The following is an 18,556-nucleotide window of genomic DNA, read 5'->3' as shown; positions in this document are numbered from 1 at the left end:
GTTTACTCGGTCGTAAAATACGCTGAGCTCACATTATTGAGTTACAAGTAAGCAAGAAATGTTACGTTCGGCTGTACCTGTTATTTATCAGGAGGATAATGACATCTACTCGACGTCTCGAATGCCCGTTACTTGCACTTCTGTGGGAATTGAACTCTACGAATACAAGTCCTTGGCACAGTGATCCTAACGGCGTGCTACGTGTGACAACCAGCGTACATATAATTGCATTAACCGCTTCCTAATATATGCAAGTCAATATTTATCTTTGCGAAAGGAAGATCTTAGATGAAAGACAAAAGATTGTTGTACGTTTTTAATAAAAAGAAATAAAAACGATTTCTAAAAGTAATGAACATTTACAAACTCGTTCTCATTCCTCTCGAATCTTGTTTTAATAACGATTTCATATTTATTTATGCGTTTCGCTATTGGTTCACTAAAATCTGCATACCAGGGACTGCAAGAAAATTTGTAAGGAAAGGTTTGCGGAAGATACTTTCGTTAATACATTTCGACAATGTAAAACACATTGTTGGAAGGACAGATTTTGGATTTAAAAATGGAAGAATAAAATTACCATTGATATTTCAACAGTAACTTGATTTTGCAAATTTAAAAAAGAAGATCGTAAATTGAATTATTATAATTATTGTAAAATCCAAAAATAGTTCTCAAAGTAAACAGGGAAAACACGGAGATCAATATTACAGTTGTAGTAAACATTTATCAAGAGATATACATAATATAACTTACGATTCGAGAAAATTGATTATTTAAAAACAAATATTACAATTTACTGTAAGAAAAAGATAGAAGTGGGTAGTAATATTGTAGTATATATTAGTAGTATACATTAACCGGTAATGTCCAGCTCGGCAAGCTGTTGATACTTCTTTAGTTTTTATGAGCAAACCAACTTTACGTATTGATATTGTTGATCCTACTACATTTCACATTATATCAAACGTTATTGCAGTCATAAAAGTTGCAGTTAACTAATCACAGATTCTCTTTCTAATTGACAACTAGATATAACGTGGGTACATATGTGTGTATATACATATACCTTGTAATGAATATTTCTAGACATATACGTACATAAAATTATCGAACGAAATATTAGGTGACTTTACAAGAATATTTGTGTATATGTATTGATTTTCTGATATATATAGGATTACTAAAGTTTATAAAATTTAGAAATAAACTTTATATTTCAACCTTGTTATTTTACGAACTACGTGAATAACGTGGAAAAGTAAATTAAGAAATAATTTATGTTCGTTTCTTGATCAGACACTGTAAGTTGAAGTTAACGTGGTAAATTGACGTCAAACATTTGAAACCTTTTACGTGTTATTATACATTATTTCGTGCCGGTACATTGATTTGTTGATTTAGTACGACACGAACTACATCATTTAACTTGTACCTGACATTTTAACTTTCTACATTATAGTACTACTGTACATCCTTACCTCGTGCGCTTAATCGTGATATTTGTGGTGAAGCAAAATTGCGAAACAGGAACGTACTGAAACAAATTATTAGATAATCTTTCGAATAATAAGATTTATTATATTTTATTGTTTAATTCTATTATTCAATGTTATTGAACCACTTTAATAGTAACCCATGTCTGACTTGTCTCACTGATTCCATTGCTGTACAAACGACACTGCAGTAGAATGGGTTGTCTATCTACAGGCAATAGCACTGCTCGATTAATGATTGGTGTCTTCATTCTATTATGGATAAAATTTATACTTTACAGAACAAAATTATACCTAATAGAATTATTTATTACCTTTGTATGTTAAATATTTGTGCATCAATGTTTTCTTGTTAAAAAATCCTTTCACAGCGACATATTAAAATTATAGTACGTATCATGAAATAAATAACAGTAATATTCCTTAAGAATAACATGTAATATTTTCTGTATCGTTAAAAATATTATGTAAATTAATTTTTTTTTAATTAATATATAATGAGTTTCCTAATTTATTATCAAATCATTATAGAAAAACGATACAAATTAAGATAAATATACTTAATTAGATAATCCCTATCACATAAAAATTATCTTTTTCAGATGACTGATTGAAATCAAATTTGCAGTTGAATTTTATAAATTCGTTTACGTTTGAAAGAATATACGCATTTTCTAAAACATTGAATTATCAGACTGCTGTTCGATCTTAACTTTCACCGAGACGAACATTTTGAAAGACTTTCTTTTCCTTATCTATCTCTTCTATTTACATTCACTCGAGTCATTCTCATCTCCGTCGTGATTACGATACTTAGAACCCTTTTCTAATGAAGTTACCGAGTAGTATTCGTAAAATACCGCTTTATCTTCCATCGCTCGCCTTCGCAAGCCGACTTTCTTCCCATCCGTTGCACTTTGGAAGACCCATCGATCACATCAACGAACGGCAAGAATCGTGGTCGATCGATTCAGCTACTAGAAAATTGTAGTGAAGTTAGATCGCTATGTAGTGGGAGTGTTAGCCTGACGAAAACTCACGAACGATTCCGACAGAGGTGCGTCAGGTCCGAGTCCCAACTTTCGTATCACTAGTACTCGTAATGTCCACAAGAAGGCACTGTCAATTGAAAACGCGATAGCCATGCATGTGTTTGTCACGGCTGCTGACGCAAGATCGGCATACACAACGCCGTTGTGACGCGACGTCGACGTATAGTAATCGCGTGCAGCCGCGACAACGGTCGTTCCGATTTTCGCGACTATTCCACCGGGACGTATTTCACGTTCCCAAACGACCACTGAAACTTTTGTCAATCACAAAACGTCACGGTTCCACGTGGACAATTGCGTACCCCGTTATCAACTCTCTGTACATCGATGGATCTCAGTGACTTCGTTGGAATGCAATCGATCCGGTCGAGGCTCTCTTCGATCTGACAGGTACTGACTCGATAACACGTGATCTTTGTAGCTTCGCTGATGTACGCGTATCTTTGTCTCATAATATGTATTTTTGTGTGACATTTTACGCTAAAATTATCAAAAGCATACGTCTTAATTTTTGTTTCTCGTTTGCTACATGCTTGCTGTGTTTACTGCATGCTACAAGAAGAACACTCTGTTCGAATTAGTTTTGAATGAATCGTTACATCGATTCAGAGCTAATGTTTTCATTCAACTCGGTGCTTATAAATTTCGGGAAAAGACGACAGATTCTGAGTCGTAACTGTAGGCCGTCACGTCGTATGGTCTTTGATATCATCACGGTAAATCTTAATACGACGCGATTAAAGGTGCTTCATACACTTTATCTTTGTGTACGGTTGCGTTATAAGTACAAATGTATGTTGGTAAATGGGTCCATCGCGTGAGATAAAAATAATTACACGTATGGTAATTAAAATCTTTATTGGTAATAATAAATCATCGTAAAAATTGATAATTCGAAATTGCAAGCGACTGTGATACAAACATGAAGAGCACAAAAGTCTCGAACAGTTATTCATTGCAATAGTGTAAGGTAAGAGTCGAATCTGATCGAATCTTTTAACGAATTGTCCGTGAATGTTTTCGCGTTTCCTTACATCAATGAAATTACCGGAAGTTCGTGCAAGTATTCTGTGTAGACTCTTCTTTACACACACGGGCACACACACACATCGCCTCTTTCTCCCTCTCACACCTGGGCTGACTCGATCGCTACTTCTGTGTGTGTGTCTGTGTGTGTGTTTCTCTCTCTCTCTCTCTCTCTCTCTCTCTCTCTGTGATTCTCCTCTTCTCTCTTTCTTCCATTAGATCGCCATGCCATCATGAATGCCACGGACAGCAACAGCGGCGTCAACGGCAACGACAGCAACAACACGATCGCGGGCAAGACGAATGCGCACGGCAACAGTGTTCGTCTGCAGAGCGTGATCGGCAAGCAGAGCAGCTGCGTGCGCAAGATGAGCACGATGCCGGAGGAGGAGGATACCTCGGACGATATGGATCCTGATGTGATAAGGATAGAACACCAGCACTATCAGCATCATCAGCATCACGACGTCGATTCGGATTCACCGTCCGAGGAAAGGGGTCGTTTACTAAGTGCTACCGAGTCGACCGTTCGAAAGATCACCATTACCCCTACGAGCTCGAGTAACCTGCACTGTAACGGCACTGTAAAGAAAACCATCCCTCGAAACGACAGTAGCAACAGCATCCACGAAAAAACATACTCTCGACTTCAACAATCAAAATCAGGGGACCAAGTCGGTCAAACGGAGAATAGGCTGCATCGCGACATTCCACAGGGTATACTTAGATCCGTTCGAGGGATCGACTCGCATAGTACACGACATCGCTGCTCCAGCGTAAGATCGGTGAAATCTAATCCGACGATGGATGAACATCAGCACCAGTATCATCCACCGGCGGCCAGCTGGGCATCGATCGTGTTCTCTGATGGAAACGGGCAAACCCACGTGCGAACGCTTCCCGATTCCGTCTCTATACGCTCTCTAGCATCGATCGGCATGGGTTCTTCCAACGGCCGGAAGCTCACGATACGTAGAGTTCTCACTTCGCCGTCGGAGCTGCTTAACATGGTACATCCGCCGCCGTAAGTGAGCTACATTATCTAACGTGCGCGTCTCGGCGAGAAGCGTCGGAAGGAGCGAACTATGAATCATGTTCCGCAGTTCCTCCTTCTCCAACTTCCTGCATGCGGTTTTCATTCGATGCCTTTACGCTTGCCGGAGCTTACGCTTTGCTCTATAGCGAGGATTACTGCTCGTTGGCCGGAAGAGGATTCGGTTCGGCAAGACTAGGCTAGGTTGATGGAGTTTGATAAGATAGCCGTTATCTTGCCGTTAGCTACTCTATAGTTACGATGTTGTTCAGTGATAATTGGTAATTGGCGATGTTAGATGGAGATGATTGATTGTTATTGTTTGTTTCTCTACGTAACGGGGTAACTCGGATGAAGTCGGCAAGAGAGATAGTTTTAACGATGAAGTAAGTTTACTTTAATTAAAACTTGTTTAAACCATGCTTTTTCCAACGAACGTTTTTAACAAAGTATTCGATGACAATATATCTAGCGGTAAAATTTATCGTACGATGTATCGTCTATATTACGCTAATAAAAATTTCGTTGTGGTACAACTTATTGCAGTTATATGTAGATTATACGTTTCATATGTAGTTTAGTTTATACGTGGATTGTACGATGTAGGAAACAGAAGATATCCACTAAATGTTACATTTCAATGATTCATCGATGTATTGAAAAAAAAGGATCGAATCGCAAGTCAAAAGAAGTCAGAATACTTCCAAGAAGTAAAAAATAATGTTCATTTTTCATGGTTCTCGAATGATTCACATTTGCCGCCTAACGATAAGAACAAACAACAGAAGACGCTGTTTTCTTTTCCTGCGGTAACTTAGCTCCATAAAAGTAAGACCTGTGGTGCATTTGGTTCAGTTGGCTCGTAACACGCATCTCGCGATATATAGTTCTCGATAACCAATAACCTTCGTTTCAGTTATCTTCCGTACTTAAACTTCTCTTCGTTAGACAAATATTGGCGAGTAGTATCTAGCAAATTGCATTTCGAGTTAAGAGTGAACAGCACTTCGGATCTAGGAACACGTAAGTTAGTGGCAGTGCGAATATAAGTTCTTATCTCGGAAATTGTTTAAAACGCGCTGGCGATGTAAACCAAGTTGTTATGCTTGTCTAAGTCAAGATTTCGGTGGCAAGAGATGCCGCGTACATCCGAACTGCTTGTAAAGCATGGTCTCGTCATCCAGGCACTGCAATTCCAGCGTATTGTCCCAGAGACGTAAGTGGATAATAGGTGTACAATGTAAGTCCATACTTTTGTTATAAGTAGGTGTTCATGCGGTATATTGTTGTAGCTGCCTCGCTTCCTCCATTGAAATCGGAGTGGTCCGTTTAAAGAGTCGTAATTGCTGTTCCACATTCGAAATTTCTATAGGCCGCGGTAATGAATTCAACGCGAAACGACTCGCCTAATTGCCCTTGTTGACTTCACCTGCAATTAGCAGATTTTAAACGGGTGTATTTATCGTTAAGAAACAAATATTTGCGATTAGAGAAAAATGAATCTAACTTGAACCTGATGTATAGCTGATGTATTTTGCTTGATTAATTTAGCTTTAATTCTCATCGAAAGTCAATTTCTCGGTCAAATGTTAGAGCGCAGTTTGTATTTTCGTCGAATTATTTAGTTATTCCTTAATACGTTTCATTGACAGTTTGTGAACATTGAACAATAGGTGACATCTAAAATACTGTTTAATATAGATTTTTTATTAAGTTTATTTTATTAAACTTGTCCTCATCTTTACGATTCGTTATAAGAATTATCTACATAAAATTCATACAAATCTTTAAATTCAGTTTTCAAATCATCCATTAGGAGATCGAATACGGGAGATGAAGAATTATGTAGGATACTATTTAAACTTTTTTCTCAAGTTAGAAATCAGGGTACGCTAAGTTCAATCAGTATTAAAACATTTGAAATATTCGAGAAGAAAACGGCTGTAGGGACAAAATATTTGCCTTTATATCCAAATAACTTCAAAGCATTATACTAATAACAAAGTGTTTAATTAGACGCGTGATAAACGAGTTTACATATCATAAATCGATTGATTCCAATTTCAGTTATGTCATGCAGAATCCTTACGTAAACGCACTTAATTACCGTGATATGCTAACCAAATATTAATTTTTTTGTTTGATTTGTTTCCCGCTAAAATTTACTGTATAGATAGGACGCACGGTTAATAAAATTTACTGGATTCGTAATATCATAAAAATTAATTGTAATCGTCATATAATTGTTAATTATTCTGTGATCAATAGCGTGGATTTCGTATTTAAATATTATTATTTTTCCTAGAATAAATTCGTTTATCATGGACTACATTTTTCAAAAGTGCTACACAAGCGAATTCAGTTTCTGTAATTGTACGGTTTTCTTTCGTCGACATTCGTAGATTTTCAATCTACGCGCAAATCGTTAATCCAATTCGTTATCACGTCTGGCGAACCTGCAGGTTAAATTTCACACGAAGAAGGCAAAGATTTAGAATTCTATTTTTACGACAGCTGTTCCTACAGCTGTTAACGCGCCTGCAAACAAAACAACGTCGGAATTATGCTGCAATGGATGTTGTGTCTTCGTTTGTAATTTAGTTATGACACGTATATGTATATGTAATAACTTATTATTATTGCCCTGCAGGTCGCATAGCCATTACGCATTGTTTTTACATTACGAAATGCCCGGGGAATTTGCACAGGTGTGTCGTATGTATTATCGTGCTCTGTCAATTGCCATAACTCTCACCGTCATAGTACGACATCACTTCTGCATCTACCGCATCGGATACCATGAACACGATAAACTCGTAAAAATTCTTCTTCATTCTTGCCGCTTATATAATACACGGGTATCAAGGTTGTTCGTCGCTACGGTTGTAGGTACCCCTGTTTCGCACGATCGTTAATCATAATAAGGACCCCTCGTGGCTCGATTTTCGTTCTTTCTTTTTTTCTCTTTTTCGTTGGCGTTCATCAAAATAAATGCGCGATAAATTTTCACGTCCTCCTAACTATTATGATAAATCAAGCACGTAAACCTCCGTTGGTTTAGGATCCTTGGTTCTAGAAGAAACGACGGATAAAGATAACCGGTTTGTCATAAGTTTCGTAAGTACATAGAAGGACGTATGTAGAAGAGAAGAATTTCTGAATGTAGCATAAATAGAACTCGAAATACTTTCCATCGCTTTTCTAACCACGGATGTTCGTAAAATATGGTGTCAATTAGTATTATGTCTCATGCGTTTGACAGAAGGCATGTCGTCTTCAGATCGACAAATGGAACGTATATCGAGAGATTGATAAACTTGCATAATGTCGTTCGTTATATGTTCTGTGTAAACTGATTGTCCCTCCAATATCTAATTTATGTCAAGTGCGTTCAAACTGTTTTGACATTTCTAACGATGTACGTGTAATGGTATAGCATGTTAAAATTAGAATATGACTTGTTTCAATGATAACACCATACGTATATATAGTATGGAGATACTGTATCTGTTCTCAGACAATCTTTATTATTTCTATTTTTTTAATAAAGTAGTTAAACAAGGGGGATTATATTAATTTAAACTGGAATATACAACTTGCGTTGTTAATAATTAATAAAAAATTTTTAATTATATTTCTCACATCGGTTTCTAAAAAATATATAAGTCTATGTTCTACTTTCTAAAATCTACGATAGTTCTTAAATAATAAGGAATAATCAGCTTCTCTAGTTAAAATTATATAAAATATTTGAAAATATCTTGTTTTTTTCAAAAAAAGGTGTCAATTTCCTGCATTTTCGATTAATTGTACTGCAAAATTTTATATGATTTGTACCTCTGAATAATGTAATTCACACATTCAAAGTTTATATTTCTACATAATAATCTACATGGGGATATCGATCCGATTTCAGATCGTTCGAGGATGATCTGTCCGTGTGTACCAGCTTCGATGATGCTGAAGATGACGCTGAAGACCCCGGGGACTACAGGCAATCGAGACGCCCACACTGGGCCAACAAAGTTCAATTTGTCCTTGCTTGTATTGGTTACTCTGTTGGTCTCGGAAATGTTTGGAGGTTTCCTTACCTATGTTACAAAAGTGGCGGTGGTGAGTATCTGCATACGTTTACATAATTTCACTCGGGACGATAACAAGCTTTCTCTCTCTTCGAGAAAATTTCACTTTTACTCAAGTCGAAATGTAATCGATTTATGTTCTACTATTTCTAAATAGCGATTAAAAGTTAAGTAAAAGTCGAGATAAACAAATAAAATCTAGAATGAATAGTAAAATCAGGCAAGTCTAATTGCAATTACTTCAAGTAGGTTTGATCGCCTCTCTCGTAATATGCACGATACGTATAAGAAATATGCTTTGATCGCGTATTTATTTTCGCGACAACACTTCAAGCAGATGGTTTAAAACAAATTTGTACGTGCTAGATTGTCGTTGTGACATACATACGCTCGCTATAAGTAGTGTGCCACTGATAAGAGTACGTGTTTAGTATTGTCATTGCTGGTGCTAGACGTGACACTTAAATAAAGAACGAACGAATAATTATCGAAAGAAAAATTTTCTAAACCAATACGTTACATAATATGTATGAGTTTCCAGTCTTGTATTGCTGCCTGAGAGATGTCGTTTAAAATTTCACGTGTACTTGTAACTTCGTACTCATTTCGTAGTTCACTTTAGTAAAAAATCGAGTCTATAACTGTTTTATTTTAATATAAACGAGAGTATAGAAAATGTATAGAAAAAAGAAAATGATATACTCAATGTTATTCGTCTGTAATATATAACATACTTCCTATGCAGAGGCGTGCATTAGTGTGCGATATATCGCATATCTTATGCCATGGCAATAAAGGTGCCACGCGTTCAAATTAAAGTTCGTATGAAACTGTTTAATATTTATCGCGGTATGGAATCATTTTTTTTCAAACGTGTACCTAAAATAGCAAGAAAATAAATACCGAAGTATTACCTTTCTAATTGTAAAGCAGAAGACAAAGGAGGCGATAGTTTACCATAAAAATATTCTCGCGGATGGTCTGAATGTCAGCTGTCAAGGGCGTTTCGCGACCATTTTTCTGCAACATCCCTCTTTGCGCGACATTATACCAAACATATTCAGAGCAAGGACATGCATTCTCTCTGTTCGGCAAACCGTAACACGAGTGCGTATCTTGTTACCGGTAATTTTCAAAGTCCGAGACCATCTCGACCAAGTCCGGACATGGAGCAATTCGCCCGCGGAACTTGATACATGACCTTGCCGGAACGTAGCTAAACCAGCGAGCATCGTAAATGATTTCAATGACACCGGTGGAAATAATCGGTCAAGTATCATTTCGACCAACCGTTCGTTAAATTGGATGACCGGAAAACCAGAGCGTGTGGTATGGTTTGATTTCAACCTGGCCAACTAGCATGCCTCCTTTAATAACAAACGGCGATCGATCCCGCTGACCAAAAGATTCGGTTAATTGTCACGAGTATCTCTAAATCGAAGTTGGAAGTTGGAACACCAAATTAACATTTAGACATAATGATTTTCGAGAAATTATTGCTGGTTATTTTCGTTTATAACGGAATGATTGTTTATCGATATCTTCAAATACTATCCATCTATAACTGAAAGTTTGGTTGCTTATGGCAAAAAAGGATATAATTAATTAGAATCTCTTTTTTAATATCAAATCCCCGAATGATATAAATATGAATAAATAGTACAACGAGGTACTAATAAAATATAATAAGGCAATTGAAAAAGAACAAATAGATATGTAATTTATACATATGCCTATCGCATAGCGTTATAGTGGATCCATGAAACAAAATTTATTTATGCGCAAGATTTGAAATAACAGTTTTTAATAAAGATAGAGAAGCGTGGCATTTTTTATTTATGAAAGAGATCATACTTTGTGCATCATATAAATATTTTACTTTCCCAAAAAGATATAAAGAATCTTGAAAAAGCGTTGACTGAAACGGAGATTCATAGAACACGAGATAAAGTACTCTGATTTGCATGTGGCTCGTGGCGCATTTATGCGGCCGGTGTTCATTTACGTTTTCATGGAAAAATCCGCGCTAAAAGGAAGGAGTGAAAAACTCGACGAAAATTAACGTTATCACTTCTACTTAGAGAGATACATATATTTACAGTGCCTGCTGAATTCACACGTTCAAATATCCGCTTCTGATCAAAGAATGAAATACTGAAACTTGCGAGGCTATTCCTACGCTCATAAATTAACGAAATACGAAGAATATTCAACTAGTGGACCAAAGATAGAAAATTAAAAAGTTCTTTCAAAAATCACAATTGAAGACAAATCAATAGAACGGTTATCTTATTAATTAAATTGCAGCGTGAATCACGAAGTCAAATCAGACTGCTGCCTGATTTGTTCGACTAGCACGATACAACATTCGTAGAATTAATTTACATGTGCGTGAGATGCACTGATACGACACGAGTTATTTCAGTGCTACAACCGGAAACGATAATCGTTGTAGTATGTAGAAAATGAATTCGAAATATTACAACAGGTATTTCTTAAAATTTATTATAAAATATTTTCTAGAAAAAATGAATGAGAAAAATTTGAATTCGGAACGCTGAGACAAAAGAGTGATCAACTGTTGCGAACTTTTGCCTTCCTCCGAGAGAACACAAATATGCATCTAGTTAAATCATCTATCTTTCAGTTGTTTCTAACTTTGTCTAATTGTATCTAATCAATTGCATGAGTAACATTCGTTGTCTGAAACATTGCATTAACACGGAAAAGTGCTTCCGTATCTATTACGGTATTCTTTGAGAGAAAGAAGCGAATAAATTTGCTCAGTTCGAGAAATTGTAGGACCTCTCGGCATGAGCCACCACTCACGAAACTAATCAATATGAAATATGACATATTTTGAAAACGAGATTCGTACGTATACAACCTGTCGTGAAAAGCAATAACGCATTTCAGCAATTTGGCCGAACTAAATGCTTGTTCCCAAATTAAGTCGTAATCCACCGGACTGTGATCGTCGTTTATTACGAATAAAGAGTTACATCCAGTGACCTTGTTACTGCCCACAGAATGACGATTAACGAGGAGTACTATTACGTATGAGTCGTGTTTAATGCAACCTTTAATATATCCCACATTACACGCAGATTTAGTAACAACGTTTTTATTTCACGAACATGTATTTCACGAACATTGTCATTGTCATAAACGCTGGCTTAAAATACGGGTAGAGAATGTTACAAAATGGTTAGATAAATTCATAAAGCTTTGATCTCATAGATTTTTTATCTCGTTTATGAAGTTTGGCTGAAATATATAGGATTTTTTCAGGGTTTTCAACAATTTTTAATTAACGGAGTTATAGAGAGCCTGCTGATTTTTCTATTTTGTAGCAGTAAATATAACTTATATAGAGTGCCCCATTTAAATCGACCAGTTTCGCAACTATTAACGATACGAAAAACAGTTTCAGATACAAATTAAAAAGCTTCGATCGACGTATAATCTGAACTAGTATTAGTTCTCTTGTGGATGGACACATAGAAGAAACACGAGGGTGATTTAATTTGTATCTGAAACATTTTTCGACATCGTTATACGTTTAGGAAAATAATATGTGCCATAAATGGCATGCGTTCTTATAAATCACTACATTGAAATTATTTTTAAACGTCTGAACCGACTAAAGTTAAATTATATCTTTTATAAAATTTTTCAGGGGTGTTCTTGATACCTTACTTCCTAATACTTATAGTATGCGGGGTACCATTATTGTACATGGAACTTAGTATTGGACAATTCACACGACGAGGACCGATCGGTGCTCTCGGTCAAATTTGTCCCTTATTTAAAGGTATCGTATCAACAGTTTATTTCTATCATAGAGTTCTATAACATTAGTCTTATTTATGATAAAGATATAGTACTCTTTAATAAAACAATCGCTTTCTTTCAAAGCTAAAAAATGATTAAATAAGATGTAAATATTTTAGTGACAGAAATCATTTTGGGTACTTCCTGTATCGTTTCTTTGGAGTCAGTACACATTTGCAAGATAATATTTATACCGAAATTTGTTGACAGTAGCACGATCATTATTCGCTAATCCTTCCATAATATTAGAAAGCGAACAAAAACAAATCGATTTTGTGTTTTTAAAACAGGGGCTGGCTTGTCTTCGGTAGTAATATCATTTTTGATGTCAACCTACCATAATGTGATAATAGCCTACGCCATATATTATTTCTTTGCGGCGTTCAGAGCAAAGCAACCGTGGTCTGAGTGCGGCAACTCATGGAACACTGTGGCATGTTGGTTACCTAGTTACAGTGCCATCGATAATAGAACAAGACCAAACGCTTCTAGAACGCCGGCCGAAGAATTTTTTGAGTAATTTTTTTAGTTACGAAATTAGTTATCGGTCATGTATTTCGAGTCATTCTGACTTTTAAATAAATTCCTACAGGTCAGAATAGTTTCGTCAATATTAAGTAACTGTTCAGAGTATTTAATTATAATCATATAGAATTGATTGTAAATTGTGAATATTCATTTGTTTTTTTCCCTGTCTTTGGCAATTTAGCAACAAAGTTCTTCAAATTAGTAATGGAATCGAAGATTCCGGGGCCTTAAGATGGGAGCTTGTTGCTTGCCTGATTACTGCCTGGATTATGGTATATTTCTCCGTTTGGAAGTCTATAAAATCGTCGGCACAAGTGAGATACCTGACCGCGACTTTACCACTTCTTTTAATCGTCGTCTTCCTCATGCGGTCCCTTACCCTTGAAGGTGCTGACAAGGGCCTGCAATTTTTCTTTCACCCTCGTTGGGAGCTGCTTGGCGACGCAAAGGTAACCCAAGAACTCTTTCTTCGCTTTTTAAAATATGCTCCATAATATCGTCTTGACAATGCACGCAATATCCAAGTTATTTTAACGCGACAGCCTAAAGCTAACAAAGAATATAGCTCATTTTATTTACATGTTTTAAGTATCTTTATCACCGTTAATACTCTAACTTGTATTCATTGTTCTGTTAATCGTTCAATTAGAAAAAGCATTCTGACGAAAAGCATTAGCTATACTTTTATCGATATTAACCAAGTTGGATAATATAACATTTTTTATATTACAATCTTAGTTTTGTGTACTCCACATACGTAAATGTAAAATTATGGTAACTTTCTCATGAAATTATTGTGTTGTGTATAGGTTTGGATCTACGCAACCGCTCAAATATTCAATTCTGTAGGCATAGCGTTTGGTTCAATGATATGTTTTGCCAGTTACAACAAGTTCCATAACACCATCCTAGTGGATAGCGTGGCTGTTTCTCTCATAAACGCGTTCAGTAGTCTACTCGTTGGAATATTTTCATTCGCAACCATCGGCAACATCGCTCTCGAACAAAATATGTCTGTCGAAGCTGTTTTAACAGATGGTACGTAAAAACATCTATCTCGTACTTAGCAATTAATTTCAGTCTTAATATTACGTTATAAATAACATATTTCAATAAAATGTTTTAACGTCAGTGATATGTATACTATTTTGAATACGATGATGCTAATAAAATTACCATTTCTTGTAATATTCTATATTTCTTTAACACATATCGCTACTGATAAAAATAAAACTTTATCATCTCAAAACACATGATGTGTAAAAATATTGATTACTTAATGAAATATAACTAAAATATTCTATATTTTTTTCGTCTGGGTGGTGTCAATCAATGTCAGATTAACTTCTCCTACAATTTTATAGACAAATCATAATTTCCGTTCAAGGACCTGGCCTCGTATTCGTTCTTTACCCGCAAGCGTTAGCCAAGATGCCAGCATCGCAAGTGTGGGCCGTGTTATTTTTCTTTATGCTAGTCTGCCTCTCTTTGAATAGTCAGGTAGGGATCACTTATTTAATTATTATAGCGTGAAAGATTAACACTAAGTTCACAAAGATTGACAGTAAATGCACGAATAATTTTGCCTTTTATATTATAATTTTTCTATTTTACGACAATTTCAGTTTGCAATAGTGGAAGTGGTTGTAACGTCGATACAAGATGGTTTTCCGAAATGGGTAAAACGTCATCTTTTGTGTCATGAAATGTTAGTACTTCTAGTATGCGTTATATCCTTTTTATTCGGTCTGCCTAATATCTCACAGGTAAGATACTTTATTAATAATGTTAATTTCATTCGTGATTGGTAGGATGTTGGTTTTGAAAATTTGCGTATCGAACTTAACTCTAAAACCTATACTTTTCTATCATGACAGAGAAGGGAACTGTTTTTTAAACGTTATATAAATATTAAGTGAATAATAATCAAAATTACACTAACGAAATTTTCTGTACCGTTTTTATTTCCAGGGAGGCATTTACTTTTTTCAACTGATAGATCACTATGCTGCCTCGATATCGATAATGTTTCTCGCTTTCTTCGAAGTAATTGCGATATCCTGGTGTTATGGCGTAAGGCGATTGTGCAATAACGTAAAAGAAATGACTGGACGTGCACCGTCCTCGTACTTCTGGTTTTGTTGGCTTATCGCTGCACCTCTTCTCATCATGGTAAAGTTAATTATGATATTGTTAAAAATAAGTAAACAACTAAATTTATCCGAACAAGTAACCGTAAAAATAAAACTAAATTGAAATAAAAATAAGAATTAATCGTATCGATTTCCTTCGTTGCCTTCACTCTGTCGTCGTTATTCGTAATCTTCTCATCAAACAATTTTATGACTAACAATAAATATTATATATAATTATATATAGACATTGATAACTCGTAGCAAATCATTGAAAACAATTTCATGTGCTTTCTTGGAATGATTTTGTCATCTTTTTAAATGTCATCTTTTTAAATAATATATTATCAAGATGTATTATATAAAGATAGTTTAAAAAATAAAGTCGTAAGTCATATTTTATGACAAAGAAATAAATTTCTCCTGAAATTTGTTTTTACAAATATACTCAAGAAGCAAGAAACTCTTTGTCAACATTTTAATTAATTTTAGGAAGTTACACGTTTCATTTTGAAACATTAATATTCTTCCAACGATTCAAGCTGTCATCGTAAACAAATCTTAAAATCATAGATATGAATGTCCCCAAGATCGATTATGTTAATAGTAATCATCACAAATAACCACATGTAAATGCAGATTGATAAGTATAGAATAGTTAATTGTTAAATATTCTATTTTGAAATTATATTTCAATGCATTAATTATATAAAAATAATTAAGAAATCGGTCTAGAAACGCATCTCATATTTTCGTCTCAACATTACAATTGTCAGCGTTATAAACACGTGATAATTTAAAATTGTACGAAAACTCCCCGTCGGCCGCACACCACATTCCCATAAATCTCTGTTTCAGGCTGTGTGGGTATTCAGCGTAATTGATTATGAACCACCGACCTACCACAACGGCGAATACAAGTACCCGTGGTGGGCAGAGGCGATCGGTTGGGGAATAGCTTCTCTTTCGCTCATTTGCATTCCCGCTTTCGCTATCTACGAGTTCATCAGAGCCAACGGCAACACTTGTGCGGAGGTACGATAACGCGAACCATGGCGCGAGCCACCGATTAAAATTTCATTCCACGCGCCATCACTCTCCATAATTTGCCTACTTTGTCTTTCAGAAATTACGGAACTCTATTAAGCCGCATTTCGAAGCATGCAAAATTTGTGGCCAAGAATACTGTAACGAGTCCTTGCATAATTTTGAGGACAACATGATCAAAGAGCAACAGGACGCGAGCAGTCCGATACAATTGAGCATCACTACTCCTTTGTCGAAATCCCAGACATGATGCTCAGACAGATATGGATCATTCGAAATTACTTATTACGAGTCTTATAAAGTGTTTACACAGATGAATGATGCGTTTAGCTGATAAAGTTGATATCCGTTAATTTTTTGTTCTTCGTTAGTATCACACGTGAGTTTATTAATAAAAATTTGTAAAACGTACAAAAGCTACCAAAGCCAACAAGTAAGATGGTTTATGAGTATTAAAATTGGCCAATTCGTAATTTTTTCTGATTTTTTCTGCCATTAGTTGCACAAAAGTGTCACAAATACATAAAACCGTTTTTTAGTGCCGAAGATAATACATAGTAGTAATTTAAAAAAAATTCGCTCTGTATACTACGCGCATCCACCAACCACGGAAGAGGCTCGTGAACATTCGCGAGCCACTTAGCGCGGCCGTTGGATACATGGTTTTACGGTAAACAAACGATTAAAGTAGAATAGTATTGTTTTGCTCAAACCTACCAACGTTGACGTTATACTCTAGCAAACAAATGAATTTATGATAAGATTAAATACATTCATTCACATTTACCAGTAAATTTACGATATTACGATATATAGCGTCACTTTCCTCCCTTTTTTTTTTTAAATTATATCTTGGAAAATTGCTTACGTATATCTGAAATGTAATATTCGTATTGCAAATATTTTGTGGTCTGCACTTTGTATTTCACTGGTCAAAACAAAATATCGTGTAACGTCTATAATATTTAAACACTATATTACTCATTTTCTATTAAAAAGAAAATTATGATACTCCACAAAGCTGATGGAAGACGATATTTAAACTGACTCACGTTCCTGAAAACATTAAGTGCATATTCTGCTTTCACATTTTAATATGTCATTTTGAAATGAGAACTTTTTCATACATCCATATAAAAACTAAATCGATATCATTTATGTGTATGCTGATCGTAAAGTGAATAAAGAAATGTGCACAACATAACAAACCGAAAGTATTTACCACGTAGTAAGTAAGTTACCATGAATATGGTTACGTATTGTTGCAATAATTAATTAATTCAATATTATTTTTTGTCCGTTTTTCTGTTTACTTAAATGAAAAACACTATACTCTATAACTTTTAGGATCACTTCATATTTTTACATGACGTTTTAAAATCAATCGATATTTAGTTATTTCGATTGGACTGACAATGAATGTAAAGCGCAAAAAGTTGAATGTAATGTAATATAATACCACGTCGGTAGGATAGAATAAGAAAAATCACTGTTAGAAAAAGTTGTAGTTACATCTAACAGCGTAGAGACACATTATTGTATTTTACAAACTTTTGTCTGCTTTGTATACATAAAGACATTTGATATTTCATCATACTTTACAATTATTAATTCGCATAAGTGTTGTTGAATTGTTAGTCGAAACAGAGCACTGTTACTACCATCGTTAATCATTCCTATTACGTAATAATAAGAATATCATCGTTCGACTTAACATCGTTCATAATAGAAGGGTACCTTGATAAGATACGATACAAACGCACCGAAAAGGTAAAATAATAATCGTTTAATATGCTGCGATTAACGATAGACGTATATTTAGAGGAATATGTTAAACAATAATGAGTACAAATGCTAACGTTTTGTCGTAATTGTACATTTTATTCATTTTATTGGGTAAGTAGCGCCGCCAGAAGCGACTATTAAGCGAAGACGACAAGGAATGACTGCGTAAGCTTGTTAATAACGTGATTGTACACGTGATAAGAATAAATATCGTCGAGCGTGATGCGTCGTGTACAAAATTTAAAAGACAATAAAGTAGTGTACAAAACTAAGTTGACAATTACAAAAAGACATCGAGCACATTAATTTGTAATTGTTCAAAATTATAATAAATTATCCTATTCCCACGTTACCATTACTTTCAAACATGTTTACGATAATCTTGTTAAAAATTTATTATTGAGAGTCTTATGTATTATCGTCCTTATTTTTAAAAACGCTCTATCCGTAAGGTAGAATTAAGAACAATTTAAGAATTGATTAAGAATTATTTCCGTTCTTTTGCCTTTTCTTTTTATAAGATAGAAGAATTGGTTTTTGA

General features: G+C 35.1%; 2 protein-coding genes across 4 annotated transcripts in view; one reads left to right on the top strand and one right to left on the bottom strand.

The window, feature by feature from the left end:
* The window catches only part of LOC138181092 (aquaporin-11), a 38,299-nt gene that overhangs the window by 5,654 nt on the left and 14,089 nt on the right, over positions 1-18,556 (bottom strand). The window lies entirely within an intron of this gene.
* Positions 2,711-18,304, top strand: ine (solute carrier family 6 member inebriated). Of its 3 annotated transcripts, XM_069115640.1 has the most exons (12): positions 2,711-2,938; positions 3,794-4,598; positions 8,524-8,720; positions 12,369-12,503; positions 12,814-13,039; positions 13,233-13,500; positions 13,861-14,089; positions 14,439-14,551; positions 14,677-14,817; positions 15,023-15,223; positions 16,042-16,218; positions 16,310-18,304. In XM_069115640.1, the coding sequence occupies exons 2-12, from the start codon at positions 3,808-3,810 to the stop codon at positions 16,478-16,480; spliced, it is 2,649 nt and encodes an 882-aa protein (XP_068971741.1). In that variant the 5' UTR covers positions 2,711-2,938; positions 3,794-3,807; the 3' UTR covers positions 16,481-18,304. The 3 variants fall into 3 exon arrangements, with proteins under 3 accessions (XP_068971741.1, XP_068971744.1, XP_068971742.1); XM_069115643.1 differs by lacking the exons at positions 2,711-2,938; positions 3,794-4,598 and adding an exon at positions 4,613-4,993; XM_069115641.1 differs by lacking the exons at positions 2,711-2,938; positions 3,794-4,598 and adding an exon at positions 5,453-5,823.

Source organism: Bombus flavifrons, chromosome 6, assembly GCF_040668555.2.
Source record: "Bombus flavifrons isolate JBK064 chromosome 6, iyBomFlav1_principal, whole genome shotgun sequence".
In the NCBI taxonomy this organism is placed as follows: Eukaryota; Metazoa; Arthropoda; class Insecta; order Hymenoptera; family Apidae; genus Bombus; species Bombus flavifrons.
Note: the sequence above shows the minus strand (reverse complement) of the source record. Positions and strands in the feature narration are given on the sequence as shown.